Source organism: Malassezia globosa (genome assembly GCF_000181695.2).
Source record: "Malassezia globosa CBS 7966 chromosome Unknown mgl_sf_14.1, whole genome shotgun sequence".
Taxonomy (NCBI): Eukaryota; Fungi; Basidiomycota; class Malasseziomycetes; order Malasseziales; family Malasseziaceae; genus Malassezia; species Malassezia globosa.
In genome coordinates, this window is record NW_001849856.1 from 27,971 (window position 1) to 40,929 (window position 12,959).

The following is a 12,959-nucleotide window of genomic DNA, read 5'->3' on the forward strand; positions in this document are numbered from 1 at the left end:
GCTTCCAGGGGCCCATCAAGTCTTCTCTTCCTAATTAGCTTATCTCCAGTCTTGATGCCCCGTGTCACTCTCATCCACGTTGTCTTTACCCTCTCTTCCAACAAATATCCATATCTGTGCCGTGATATAGTAGTATGTATATGTGGTATATGGGACGATGTTGTTATGGATCGATTTCTCGCAGCCAGCCACGCAGGAGCAATGCCTCGACCTCGTCGCGTCGAACATACAGTCGCTCACCTACACGAAGATGGATGGTCCCACGCTCTGTTTCCACATCGCTCACATTGCGGGTCACCAATACGTAGATCATCACGTCATCGGGAGGTCGTACGGAATTGGGCGCTGCCGTCGTCGCATAGGCTGCATCCGAACGTACATCAAAGCCGCCGCATAGCGCCTGGCGTGCGCGGCTCGTGCTGGCTGAGCCCGGGCCTGATGATGACGATGGTCTGTCGAACGACGTACTGGATGACGAGCTCTGCGAAAGCGGCCATGTCACGTCCAGCACATCGAGGAACGCGTCCTTGTACAGAGCAACAAGAGCAGCATATGAACGGAGCCATTCAAGCTCCGCTGGATCCAAAAGAGTACGAATCGAGGCTGCTCCGGATGGATCTATTGATCGGTCTTCGTTCAAGACGAGTGCAAGCGCTCCTGCCTTGTCCCAGACACGGGCGCGAAGCCAGTCAAGTCGCTCTCGGTGGTACACGAGAAGACATCGTTTGTTCCGATACGCCTGCAAGTGATGTGTGACTATTCTTGCAGCCAGTGCTGCATTTGGTTGCCCATGGCCAGATGCCTGCTCTGCACGCGCTGCGTCTGCCATGGGAGCCAGCTCGGCATGAAGCTGACGCGTCTCTAAGAGTGAGAGGCGCACAAGCTCCGCGCTATATGTAAGAAGACGAAGGTGCATGCACTGTACTTACTTGTATGCACGTAACGATCCGGTCATTTGACTCAGCTTCGCATCATGTACCAACTGGAGCGCTTGCTCAGATGGCATGCCAAAACTCAATGATTCTCAAGTGTGGCGCGTCCACAAACTCAATTTGACGCGTCACATATGTGGGCGCAGAAATGTCTCAGTCGAGTCGACTCTGTTGGATGATGTGGAGGACATGGCATGATACGTACATCCCTCCGCTCCTAGGTCAACGTGATTGTGAAGGTGGGTGAGTCCGTTTAGGAGCATTGGTTTCGTTCTAGAATGCAAGTGACGTTATTCATTCATGCACCAGGCGTGCACGTATTATCGGAGAGGCGATTCCCGAAGGACATCCGCAAAGACGAGCTTCAGCAGCGTGTGGAAATCGTCACGGGCATTCCACCGGCAACCCAGCGTCTTGAATTGGTGCATGGCGACGGACGAGTGGCAAATTGTGCATCATTCCCACCTGATGTCGCGATTTTGCAGGCTTGGGGTGCATCAGATGGCATGCAGATTCAGGTGCATGACAAACGTGGGCCATTGCTTGCTGACGAAGAGAGCGTAACGAAGTACGAGCTCTCTGACGAGCAGTATGCAGCACGACACGACACACTCCGTGCATACAAGCAAGCGCACGGCCTGGGCCGCTTTGCATCCAATACAGGAACAGCAGGAGCAGCGAAAGTGACAGACAAGCATCAACTTGATGATCAACACAAGGACGGCGTGGAATGCGGTGCACGATGCATGGTTGATACGGGTGATGGGTTTGAACGGCGCGGTACAGTGCGTTTTATCGGCCCCACGAAGTTTGCACCTGGCTTCTGGGTCGGTGTGGAATTCGACGAACCTGTAGGGAAAAATGATGGAAGTGTACAAGGCGAACGCTATTTTGAAACACGTATGCATTATGGCGGTTTCGTACGTCTAGCACATGTGCATGTGGGAGAGCAATACGCAAGTGAGCAGATAGATGACGAATTGGAACTATAGTAGCAAGGTAAGTATAGTATATAAACAGGTGAGAAAATATAAAGGAGAGGAAAACGGTTTGTATACAAAGGTTTGCTGTGGAATGTAGGTCCACAGACATTTTGGTCGCGCCCAGTGTATTACGTGCTGCATGCGCCCCAACCATAGATGATACGACATCACCATAATCCATCAACATAGTGTGTCAGAGATCGTGAGGCATCCGTGTCTGTATCATTGTAGCCATGTACCGAATCTTCGAGCACCTTGGCTCGCTCCGTGATCATCTCACTCGTATCGAGAGTGCCCAAAAGACGAGCGAACACATCCGATACCAGCGACGCTATGCCATGCGGCCCAGCGGCACTCGTCGCCGAAGACGACAGACTGTCGAGTGTTTGTTGCACGCGCGACACGAATGCCAGTGAACTTGTGCGTTTCTGTGCTGGGCCAGCAGCACGAAGACACTCTAATGTCGTCCTTAGCGCTGCCGAAGCTGCCGCTACTGGCAGAGCAGCCAGATCTGCACGTCCTTCCTCATCGAAGCGTGGCGGTGCAAACAACGCATGCAGAGCATCCAGGGGAAGCGACATGCTGTGGGCCAACGCTTCACCATCCGGCAAGAGCGCGCCAACCAGCACAAGAGCATAGAGACATAAGGCCTCCACATGGTCGTGTTCCTGTGTGACAGGCGTCGGTAGCGACGCTCTCTTCGCTGCGAGCTGTTCCTCGAGATCCTCAATCTTGTCCTCGAGCTGCGCAATCACATTGTCACCGAGGCCACTGGCTCCTGCGCGAGCAAGTCCTTCCGCCATATCGCCGATGTGCTCTTCCAACTGTGAAAGCAATCGCGACGCATTGTGCAAGGTATCGTCACGCGCGTTGTCTTCCGACGGGCGTGCGCCTGTGATTGAGGAGGCTTTGATCTGGTCGAGAAGTCCGTCCATTTCTTCGCGCCCATCAGCCTTGCCGAGAACACGCATGCAAAACAGATGCTGCTGCTGCAGACGCTCACACACATCGCGCCAGCCCTGGGATCCATCTTTGAACGAGCTCTCGCTCACGTGCCGTGCTCGCGATGTCCACGTCATATCGAAGTTTCAGCTGCTCGTACGCAAAGCGCGACTGCTCAGCTGCGCGTCGATGCTTGTCAAGCTCCATCTCAAGAATACGTGCACGAGGGTCGGTGCGCCGCTCCGTACGATGCGTTGGTGTAGATGCATTGTCGATGTATGTTTCCAAGCGAGTTAGGCGTCTTGGTGTGTCGGGCACTTCTGGCGTCGTTGGCGTATGTGGTTCGGGTGTGTGTGGAATGAGAGGCTCTTCCATGCTTGGTGACGGCGGACCTGCTGCTGCTGCTTCTCGTGTTTCGGCCGGTTGTACTGCTGCTGACGATTCTGATTCATTCGCCGGTTCTCGCCTGTCAGCAGCCGGTCCAGTACGGTTGTTCGCTTCATTCGTCACAGTGCCTTCAGACGCCACAGGTAGCGGCTTGTCGGATGTGCGGTCACGCAGCGCCGTGCGGTATAGAACCATGACCTCTTCGAGTCGACGTGCGACGAGGTCTTTTTGCTCGCGCTCAGCAGCCAGCTGCGCACGCAGCTCCCGTTCCGTTGAGCGGGTCGCATCTGGTGTGTTGGAGGCTGCCTCGTCTGTATCCGCGGATCCCGACCCCGAGGCAGGCACTGATGACGGCGCCGAAGCCGGTTCCTCTGTCGACTCACCACCACCAAACATCATGTGCAGACGACGCGATAGTGTTGGGACTGCAGAAGGCTGGTTGCGCATATCATTACGATCGCGAGAAGCACTAGTATTCGGAGACGGCTGCAATGTCGCATGCTCAGATTCCAGCTGTGCGACGCGCGCTTGCAGAGCAGCTGACGACTTGGCATGCTGGTCCTCCAGCTCCTGCTTCTCTATCGCATGCTGCCGCTTAAGCTCCATGAACCGCTGTTCGTACTCGGAACGAAGTGTGTCCATGTGCGCCGAAGACCTCGGCTCTGAGCGCAGCGTGTGAAGCAAGTCGTTATGCTGAGTATGGAGCTTGCCGATCTTTTCAGCATGACCTGCATTCAGTTGATCCACAGCATCCGCATGACTTGCGCGCATATGGCTTAAGGTATCGGCATGCTCAGCATCACGCCTGGCCAGTTCCGATTCGTGCTTCACAAGCAACTCTGACTCGCGCTCCTGGTGCGCCAAAAGCTCTGCTTGGATCCGTGTCAGCTCATCACTGAGTGATTTGGCCGTCTGCTTGTGAGCAGCGTCTGATTCCATTCGCTCGTGTACACGTTCTTCTTGCGTGTCGAACAGTGCCTTTTGTGTCTGCTCCTGTCGCTCGTGCACATCGCAAAGCTCTTGCGTCTGGTGTTGGTTTTTGGCCTGCAGAAGCTGCGTCTCTTGCAAGGCGTGGTTAGCCTGATTTAGCTCTTTAGCTCGCCGTTGCTGTGCATCCTCAAGGTAGGAGTGAGTGTTTTCGCGCTCCTTCGCATGCTGGTCACGCGCATCTTGCAGCGCTTGGCGTGTCTCATTCAACTCTGTTTCTTGTAGTCGATGCCCCCGTTCGAACGACATGCGCATGCCCTGCGTCTCTTCGCTGTGCCTGCGCTGTGACTCGTCCATCGCAGCTCGTGTAGACTCGAGCTCTTTTGCATGCTGCTGTCGCAGCTCGTCCATGGCCACTTGCATGTCATTGCGTTCCGTCGCTAGCTGCTGCTGCATGGCATCCAAAGCACCTTGAATGTCCTCGAGCTCCTTTGCATGGAAGTCTCTGGCCCGCTCGGATCCACTGCGTGCCTTCTCAAGCGCTTCTTGCGTGTCATCGTGCTGCTTCTTCAGTCCGTCCATCGATACACGCAAATGATTTCGTTCAGTGGCAAGTTGCTGCTGAGCATTGTCATGCGCAGTGCGAGATGCCTCGAGCTCATTCGCGTGTTCCTCTTGGGTTTGATGAAGCGCGAGACGCAGCCCTTCAAGTTCTTTGTCATGTTGCTTTTTGAGTTCATCGATCGAGACATTCGCGTGGTTCCGCTGTGTAGCCAGTTGCTGTTGGGCTGTAGCTAGGGCGACACGTGCCTCGTCGAGCTCAATCATTAGGTCGCTCCTGGCTTGCTCTACAGCTTGTCGGGCTTCTTCGAGCTCGTTTTCATGCTGCCTCTTGAGTTCATCGATCGAAGCATTCGCATCGTTCCGCTCCGTGGCGAGTTGCTGCTGCGCCGTAGCTAGAGCGGCGCGTGCCTCATCAAGTTCCATCAACAAGTCACTCCGGGCTTGTTCTACAGCTCGTCGAGCTTCTTCGAGCTCGTTTTCGTGCTGCTTCTTGAGTTCATGGATCGCGACACTCGCATCATTCCGCTCTGTAGCCAGTTGCTCCTGCGTATCAGCGAGCGTCAAGCGTGTCTCTTCGAGCTCCTTCGCATGCGCAGCTTGCATGCGCTCTAAAGCAAGACGAGCCTCCTCGAGCTCGCTGGTATACTGCTTCTTGAGCTCGTCCCTTGTGACGCTCATGTGATTGCGTTCCGTCGCAAGTTGCTGCTGTGCCGCCATAAGCGCTGTATTCACATCACCCAGCTCAGTTGCATGCAGCCTCTTGAGCTCGTCCACTGATTCGTTCATCCGGTTCTGCTCGGCAAGCAGCTGCTGCTGAGCCTTATCAGTCGTTTCTCGGGATCCGTCTAGTTCCCGGGCATGTTCCTCATTCGCATGCTTCAGCGCCTGCTTCACATCGTCCAATTCTTTCGTATACTGGCTCTTGAGCTCCTCCATCGCTGCATCCATACGAGCTTGTTGAGCGGCAAGGGTCTGTTCGGCTTGGCGAAGCGAGTGGCGCATTTGATCCAATTCTTTTGTGTGCTGCTGCTCTCGAGCTTCCTGCGATACATTAGCATGTGTCTGCTCGACCGCGTGGAAGCTTTGTGCTTCTTCCAGAGCTGCGTTCGCACTGTCTAGCTCTTTTGCATGCCGTTGCCGAATGTCCTCAAAAGACACACTTGCATCACGCCGGTCCTGGTCGTGACGTTGCTGTGCACGTTCGAGTAGCTCGTGCATATGATGAATCTCATTGGCATAATGTTGCTGAGTCTCCTCCATTGACAGGTTCAGCTTCTTGAGCTCTGTATCGTGCTTCTGTCGCTGCTCTTGTAGCGACGAAAGCAACTCCTCGGCCCGCTTGAGCCCCCGCTGTTCGGCCGCGGCGCTCGCCATACGCAGCTCATTCGCGTGCTGTTCTTCCAAATGGCGTCGCTCTTGCTCAAATTGTAGAATGATCTGGAGCTTCTGCTCGTCGTGCTCGCTTTGCATTTCATTGATCCGGTGTTCTTGTTCGGCCAAAGCGGGGCTTGTAGCAGACCGATCAGTCGGCTCGTTATCTGCTTCATCCTCCTGCAAAAAGTCACCGAGTTCCGTGTGTTGTGCACATAGCAGACTCAGTCGCTTTCGTAAGTCTTTTTGCCGCTTTCCCGTCGATGCAAGCTGCATCGACAATCCACGACGATGTGCCTGAAGCCGCTCAACCTCGTCCATCAGACCGCCATGCTCATCGGAACCAGGCGACTCTTCCGACAATGCATGCACATTCTCATTTCGAGAGGGCGTGCCACGCTGTGAGCTCGGACTGCCGGTGTGCGTGTTGAAAGAACGAGCAAGGCGTGATGTGCTTCCGCGCGGGGTGAGAAAGCCATGCGTCCATGTGTGGGGAGTTCGCATCCCACGGGACGACGAGGACGTAGACATGTCCATCGTGGGCGGCGGACGTTCCGCGTGTGGGGGAGCACGGAGTACAGCCACATGGGGAGAAAGCAGTCGATTTTGCGCATCATGAAGACCATCTGAAGCCTCAATAAACTGTTGCATGACTTGGTCCGTCCGCTCCATGGCTGACGACACCTCCAGCATCTTGGCATGAAGATCATCTCGCTGCGTCGCAGGATCCTCGTGCGTGGAGGCAGCGCCTACAGTTTTTGCCGTACTACTGGGCTTGTACGCGTGCAGCATATGTGTGGCGCCGCGCATCTTCTTCTCTAGGGATATGCGCTCCTGCATGCTCTTGAGTGAGGTGCTTAGCTTGTGCTGCTTCCGGCGTAGTTCAGCCACTTGCTCGAGTGAAAGCGCCTGATACGGCTCAGCCTCAAGGAGCGAGTACGTAACGAGCAAGTCATCAAGGAGCGCGACGGACGAGGCGGATACATTCGACGTATCTGCGTCGGCACTATGCAAGTACGAAGGCGTCTGCGGCGCCGTATAGGCTGACGAAGAGGCAGCATCCATACCAAGCCCATTCACACTGTTTAAGCTGCGTGCCGACCGCGATGTTCGTGATGACGACAGCGCACTGGTATCCATGAGATCGGAGATCGGCGGCAGTAACGAACTATGATGGACCTTGGATAACCCTAGATGCTCGTTGCCGCTGGCACCCGCATCGTTCATGACACACACGACACGCACGCCACTATATCACACGCAGATCCCCTTCAAAGAGCGATTCACACGCCACAGTACAATCAGGACACGCCAGTCAGCCAGTCAGTCAGTCAGTCAGTCAGTCAGTCAGCCAGCCAGCCAGCCAGCCAGCCACACCCACAGACAAACAAAGTGCCGCCCAGGAGAATCTATCCATCCTTTCATATTCAAATCATCTTGGCGCGAAAAGCACCGGCCTGTATCACGTGATTAGCGCTTTTCCTGGGTGGCGGAGATGGGAGAGACGTGTGCGCGCGTGTGTGTGTCGGTAAGGGGGCCGCTGTACTGCAGGCCCAAAAATTGGGGGTGTGTGCAGACGAGAGGGGAGTCAAGATTCGACGAGCGAGTGGCACTTCAGTTACCATTGAGTCGGACGCACGAAATCTCGCTGCGTCTTGACAAATAGACCGAGGCCAAGACGACGATAACCATCTCCAAGACTGCTTGAGTGAAACTTTTGAACAATATGGGGCCAGGTGCATTTTTTGGCCAGCTACGTGGGCTGGATGCCTTCGGACGTGTGCGTAGAAGGACCGAGACGAACAAACGAACATGTGCTAACTTTATCTTTTCCCTATCGTTTAGATGTCCGATGATGTTCGGATTCGCACCAATGTGGGGGCATTGCTCACGCTTACGAGTGCACTAATGATTCTTGTTCTCATTGTGAGCGAGTTCCTCGACTACCGCCGTGTGCAAACAAGTCCGCGCCTAGAGGTCGACTTGAGCCGCGGCGAGCGTTTGGCGGTGCAATTCAACGTGACGTTCCCTCGGATCCCCTGCTATTGTACGTGCTCCATGCGATGCGTGTGCCATCAGCTATACTAACGCGAATGCCAAAGTGCTATCACTGGACGTCGTGGACGTCGTGGGCGAGACTCAAATGGACGTGCATCATGACGTTGAACGGCGCCGATTGGACGAGACAGGCAAGCCTGTGTCCGAAGAAGTGATCCGTGAACTGGAGAGTGAGGCGAAACGGGTTATTGCGGAGCGTGGACCGGACTACTGTGGTGACTGTTACGGTGCCGATCCTCCAGAAGGTGGGTGCTGTAACTCGTGTGATGCTGTGCGAGAGGCCTATATGCTCCACAACTGGTCATTCACTTCGCCGGATGACATTGAGCAATGTGCGCAAGAACATTGGTCCGAGCATGTGCGAGAACAGAACCACGAAGGATGCAACATTGCAGGCGAGGTACGCGTGAACAAGGTCGTGGGCAACTTGCATTTTATCCCCGGCCGCACCTTCCATCGCAACGACATCCACACGCACGATCTTGTGCCATATTTGCACGGAACAGGCGACGACGTTCACCACTTTGGCCACAAGATTCACCGTTTCAGCTTCGGCATGGAAGACGAGTTCGCCATCGAGCGTACGTCGCGAGGAAGGCGACAGGGCCCCCTCAAGAACCGCATGGGCATTAAAAATGCCCTCGAGGGCCGCTCCGCCAAGACACTCAGCAGCAATTACATGTTCCAGTACTTCTTAAAGGTCGTGCCGGTGGAAGTGCACAAGCTGAATGGGCACGAGATGAGCACGTATCAATACAGTGCGACGTCATACGAGCGAAATCTGGAAGACTTTGACCGCGGCGGACAGATGAGTGGGCACATCGTGCGGATGATCGAGGGCATCCCCGGCGTCTACTTCAACTACGAAATTTCGCCACTGCGTGTCATTCAGACCGAATGGCACCACTCGATATGGCACCTTGTATCGAATTTGTTCGCCTTGATTGGTGGAATCGTCACTGTCGCTGGCCTGATTGACGGCGCTATATATCGGTCTCGTCGTACGTTCAATATAGTTCGTGGCTATGGGGATGACTCTGAGGGGCTCAGCATGGAGGCTAAGCTGCTGTAATGGTCGATCCATCCCTTGGCACATCACAGATCGGGCGGCCCAAGCCGTGAGAACGGATGGTCCGTTCCCTCTTAGCGTCGATGTGTTCCCCTTTCCCATTACCTTTTTTTCTTCTCAATGGCCTCTATTCTTGCTCCTCCCACCCCAACCCCCGACTCTTTCCCTTTCCCACCCTCTTTGCTTGCTTGTTCCACACGCATCTGCGATGACGACGCAACGTAATCACTACATGCAGCAGCTATACGCTCCATAAGATACTCTTTCGTGACTTGGTCTGTCTGTCTACCTGTCGACCTCACCAAACACGAGATCCATTGTACCGATGATAGCCACCATATCTGGCAAGTAGTGATGACGCGCAACAAAGTCGGCGCCAGCGAGATGACGGAAGCCTGGTGCAGAGATCGAGCAGCGGTAAGGACGGTTCGTACCGTTCGATACAAGATACACGCCCATCTCTCCCTTAGGGGCCTCAATGGCACTGTACGTCTCGCCTGGTGGCACGGTGAATCCTTCCGAGAACAGCTTAAAGTGATGAATCAGACTCTCCATGCTCTCCTTCATCATCGATCGCGATGGTGGCGCAATCTTGTGGTCATCGACCTTGATCTGGCCGGCAGGCATCTTGTTCAGGCACTGGTGGATAATCCGAAGCGACTGACGGAACTCTTCAATACGGCACAGGTAACGGTCAAAGCAGTCACCGTTCTTGCCGACGGGCACATCGAATTCTACCTGGTCGTAGGCATCGTACGGCGCGACCTTCCGGATATCCCAAGGAATGCCACTGCCACGCAACATGACACCACTGAAGCCATAGTTCAGCGCATCCTTCGCAGATACCTTTCCAATGCCGATCGTACGCTCACGCCACACCCGATTGCCAGTAACAAGTTCTTCAATCTCGTCCACACGGCCGGCAAACTGAGTGGCCCAGTGGTAGATGTCATCCAGGAGACCCGGCGGCAGGTCGTACGTGACACCACCGGGGCGCACGTACGCCGCATGCATACGTGCACCTGACACACGCTCATAAAACTCCATGATCTTTTCACGTTCCTCCAAACCCCAGACGAAGGGTGTCAGACCACCAACGTCCATGATGTGCGAAAGAACAGCCATACAGTGGTTTGAAATGCGGGTCAGCTCACCGTACAAGGTGCGAATCCACTTTGCACGCTCCGGCACCTCAATGTTCAGTAGCTTTTCAACGGCCCGCGCAAAGCATAGCTCGTTCGTCATCATAGAGCTGTAGTCAAGTCGGTCAAAGTATGGCAGGGCTTGTGTGTACGTCTTGTATTCGATAAGCTTTTCTGTTCCACGGTGCAGCAGACCGACATGTGGCTGTTCCATGCGTTAGTTATGCATGCTCTTGGGCAATCCCATTCCGCCTCCAATCACACTGTGGCCTCGGCATGTGTACGTACATCAACACGAAGAATCTCCTCTCCGTTCAGCTCCATGATCAGACGCAGCACACCGTGAGCGGCTGGGTGCTGCGGACCAAAGTTCACCGTAAAGTGACGCAAGTTCGCATCTTTCTGCGTGCCTTCCTCCTTCAGCAGCGTTGCAGCATCAATGCCTTGCAAGTCTTCGACAGTCGTGGCGGTGTGTGTTGGGTTCTCCACCTTCTTCTCGGCCTCCGTGGCAAACGAGCGAGGCATCGCACGAGCAAGCGCCACACTAGGACGCATCGCACCCCGCGCTGCTCGCACGCTCACTGTGCGCAATGTGCTCGGCAGCATCGAAACCATCGTCACACCTGTGCGATCAGAGACGTAGGGAAAACGAGCCAGCCATTCAATCACTCGCTCTTGCAAACTCGCCCTCCCCGGCGGCACATCCTCCGTCTCGGCCGATAACATGTCGCATACCTCGCTAGGTCATCTCCGCTCGAACCGCTCTTGTGCGACACATGACACTGGCGGTCAATTGTGCGCTAGCGATCAAGAGACAGGGCATGTCGATGAAGTGATTCTACAAGCTACGGAAAAACATGAGAGAAGGAAACAGAGAATGTGGCATTGATTTCGTCCGTTGAACCAGAAGCGCACGCGTCCAAACCGCCGCCTAGCCGCGCGGCGTCCGATCAAATTCATCGAGAATTTCCTCAGTGGCAAGACGCATTTCATTCGCCATTCGATGCACTTCCGTGCCAGGCTGATTGTACATAAGAGCATTCGCATACATAAGAGAAAATGCACACCGCAATTCCACGGACGAGGCAATCAAACCCTCCTTGATGCGCTGCTTTATCAGCTTCAGATCCATGGGCTGCTTCACAACGGTATAATAGTCTGGCGCATCTACCTCCTTGATAGGCTGGTGGAACAGGTTTGCATGTGTATGATTCGACACTTGATTGTGCAACATAAGAAGTAGTTGCATCATTCGCCGGCGATTCTTGTCCCGCTCGGCGTCAGAGAGCTTGTCATGCGTGTTGTCATTGGCATGGCGCGCCGCTTGTGTTCGTGGCTCAGACACCTCTGCTGGACCTGGCGATGATGGTGGCGTCGGTGTGTGAAATGCTGAATCGCTTTCCTCGCGTGCTGGATGTTCCGGCACCAGACCCGGCTCCTGGGCCTGTCCTTGCGACTGTGATCGAGAGCGCGACCGTGAACGAGGGCGCGAATGTGAGAGCGACTGTCGACGTGAACGCGTGCTGTACGTAGTCGTAGCAGCGCGTGGTGTCAGGGTAGAACGGGTCTCTTCAGCCGTGGTATCGTGTGGTGTGCGCGACGTCGGCGCCTCTTTCGTATCGCCCAGCAAATCCTGCTCTACTTGGAGATCATCGTCTTTGTCTGGGCCATCGTCCACTTTCATGGGATCAGACGTGCGCTTACGATCGGACTCAGGTGCAGCTTCAGACGCTTTCCATGACTCACGCCGAGTCGGCGACTCGGGTGGAGGCTGGATATCTTGCGACGATGCTGGCATAGTCTCCTGCGAAGGCTCTGGTCCTGCATCCGAGTCTGGCACGGTCTCAGACTCAGGCCCTGCCTTTGGCTCTACAGGTATGTCTTCTTGTGCCATTTCAACATCCTCTGTGTGCATAGACTCCCGGTTCGTATGTGGTGGCGCATCGTGTTTGGTCTTGTGTGTCTCGTCCTGCGCTTCCTCCGTCACCGCCCTCTGTGTTGACTCAGAGAAACGTGGATCATGCTTTAGCTCCGCATCTAATTTTCCTTCGCGTAGATCCTGTATTCTTTGGTGCAGAGAACGAAAATCGCTCTCCTTTTCTTGGATGTGACGCAAAAGCTCCTCTAGTCGTGCGGCATACAATCGCTGAGCAAGAGCGAGCTGCACACCCCGATCCATGCGTGAGGGCTCAGACGGCACATGCGTTTTTACGAGAGTTGTCCACACCTGTTCACACGCCTGAGCGCTAAACATCTGCGAAAGGCTATTCCCATGTGATGGATCCAGCTGCATCCGACTCGAACCTTTCATGCATGGATGTGCGAGAATACGTCTCGATATGCAATCCCAATCGGGAGGCACTTTCCCATCTTGGTGCACCGTCTGAGCCAGCAGCAACTGATCAGACAAAGGGATCAACGCTCCTTCGCGCTCCATTCCGCGACTCCCTGACTGGAGCAGTGAAGCGGCCCGCCTTCCCCCACGCCAGATGAAACGCTGGCTAGTAGCCTGGCTGAAATTTGAATGTTACCGGCGGCTGGGGGGATATCGAATCATTGCTGCTCAACGCTTAATTCGTCTCGC

The 12,959-nt window shown here is 54.9% G+C and overlaps 7 protein-coding genes across 7 annotated transcripts; 2 read left to right on the plus strand and 5 right to left on the minus strand.

Moving 5' to 3' along the window:
* Positions 1–163: 163 nt before the first annotated feature.
* MGL_4067 (uncharacterized protein) lies at positions 164–829 on the minus strand (the record flags this gene model as incomplete). Its single annotated transcript, XM_001728680.1, has 1 exon — positions 164–829. The coding sequence occupies one exon, from the start codon at positions 827–829 to the stop codon at positions 164–166; it is 666 nt and encodes a 221-aa protein (XP_001728732.1).
* A 381-nt stretch (positions 830–1,210) lies between these two features.
* MGL_4068 (uncharacterized protein) lies at positions 1,211–1,924 on the plus strand (the record flags this gene model as incomplete). The annotated part of the gene is made up of 1 exon (XM_001728681.1): positions 1,211–1,924. The coding sequence occupies one exon, from the start codon at positions 1,211–1,213 to the stop codon at positions 1,922–1,924; it is 714 nt and encodes a 237-aa protein (XP_001728733.1).
* Positions 1,925–2,082: 158 nt separating this feature from the next.
* Positions 2,083–2,718, minus strand: MGL_4069 (uncharacterized protein; the record flags this gene model as incomplete). Its single annotated transcript, XM_001728682.1, has 1 exon — positions 2,083–2,718. One exon carries the CDS (start codon positions 2,716–2,718, stop codon positions 2,083–2,085), a length of 636 nt encoding a protein of 211 aa, XP_001728734.1.
* Positions 2,719–2,914: 196 nt separating this feature from the next.
* On the minus strand, positions 2,915–7,333 carry MGL_4070 (uncharacterized protein; the record flags this gene model as incomplete). Its single annotated transcript, XM_001728683.1, has 1 exon — positions 2,915–7,333. The coding sequence occupies one exon, from the start codon at positions 7,331–7,333 to the stop codon at positions 2,915–2,917; it is 4,419 nt and encodes a 1,472-aa protein (XP_001728735.1).
* Positions 7,334–7,832: 499 nt separating this feature from the next.
* On the plus strand, positions 7,833–9,236 carry MGL_4071 (uncharacterized protein; the record flags this gene model as incomplete). The annotated part of the gene is made up of 3 exons (XM_001728684.1): positions 7,833–7,886; positions 7,952–8,153; positions 8,209–9,236. 3 exons carry the CDS (start codon positions 7,833–7,835, stop codon positions 9,234–9,236), a joined length of 1,284 nt encoding a protein of 427 aa, XP_001728736.1.
* Positions 9,237–9,518: 282 nt separating this feature from the next.
* MGL_4072 (uncharacterized protein) lies at positions 9,519–10,990 on the minus strand (the record flags this gene model as incomplete). Its single annotated transcript, XM_001728685.1, has 2 exons — positions 9,519–10,580; positions 10,664–10,990. 2 exons carry the CDS (start codon positions 10,988–10,990, stop codon positions 9,519–9,521), a joined length of 1,389 nt encoding a protein of 462 aa, XP_001728737.1.
* Positions 10,991–11,306: 316 nt separating this feature from the next.
* Positions 11,307–12,812, minus strand: MGL_4073 (uncharacterized protein; the record flags this gene model as incomplete). The annotated part of the gene is made up of 1 exon (XM_001728686.1): positions 11,307–12,812. The coding sequence occupies one exon, from the start codon at positions 12,810–12,812 to the stop codon at positions 11,307–11,309; it is 1,506 nt and encodes a 501-aa protein (XP_001728738.1).
* Positions 12,813–12,959: the final 147 nt, after the last annotated feature.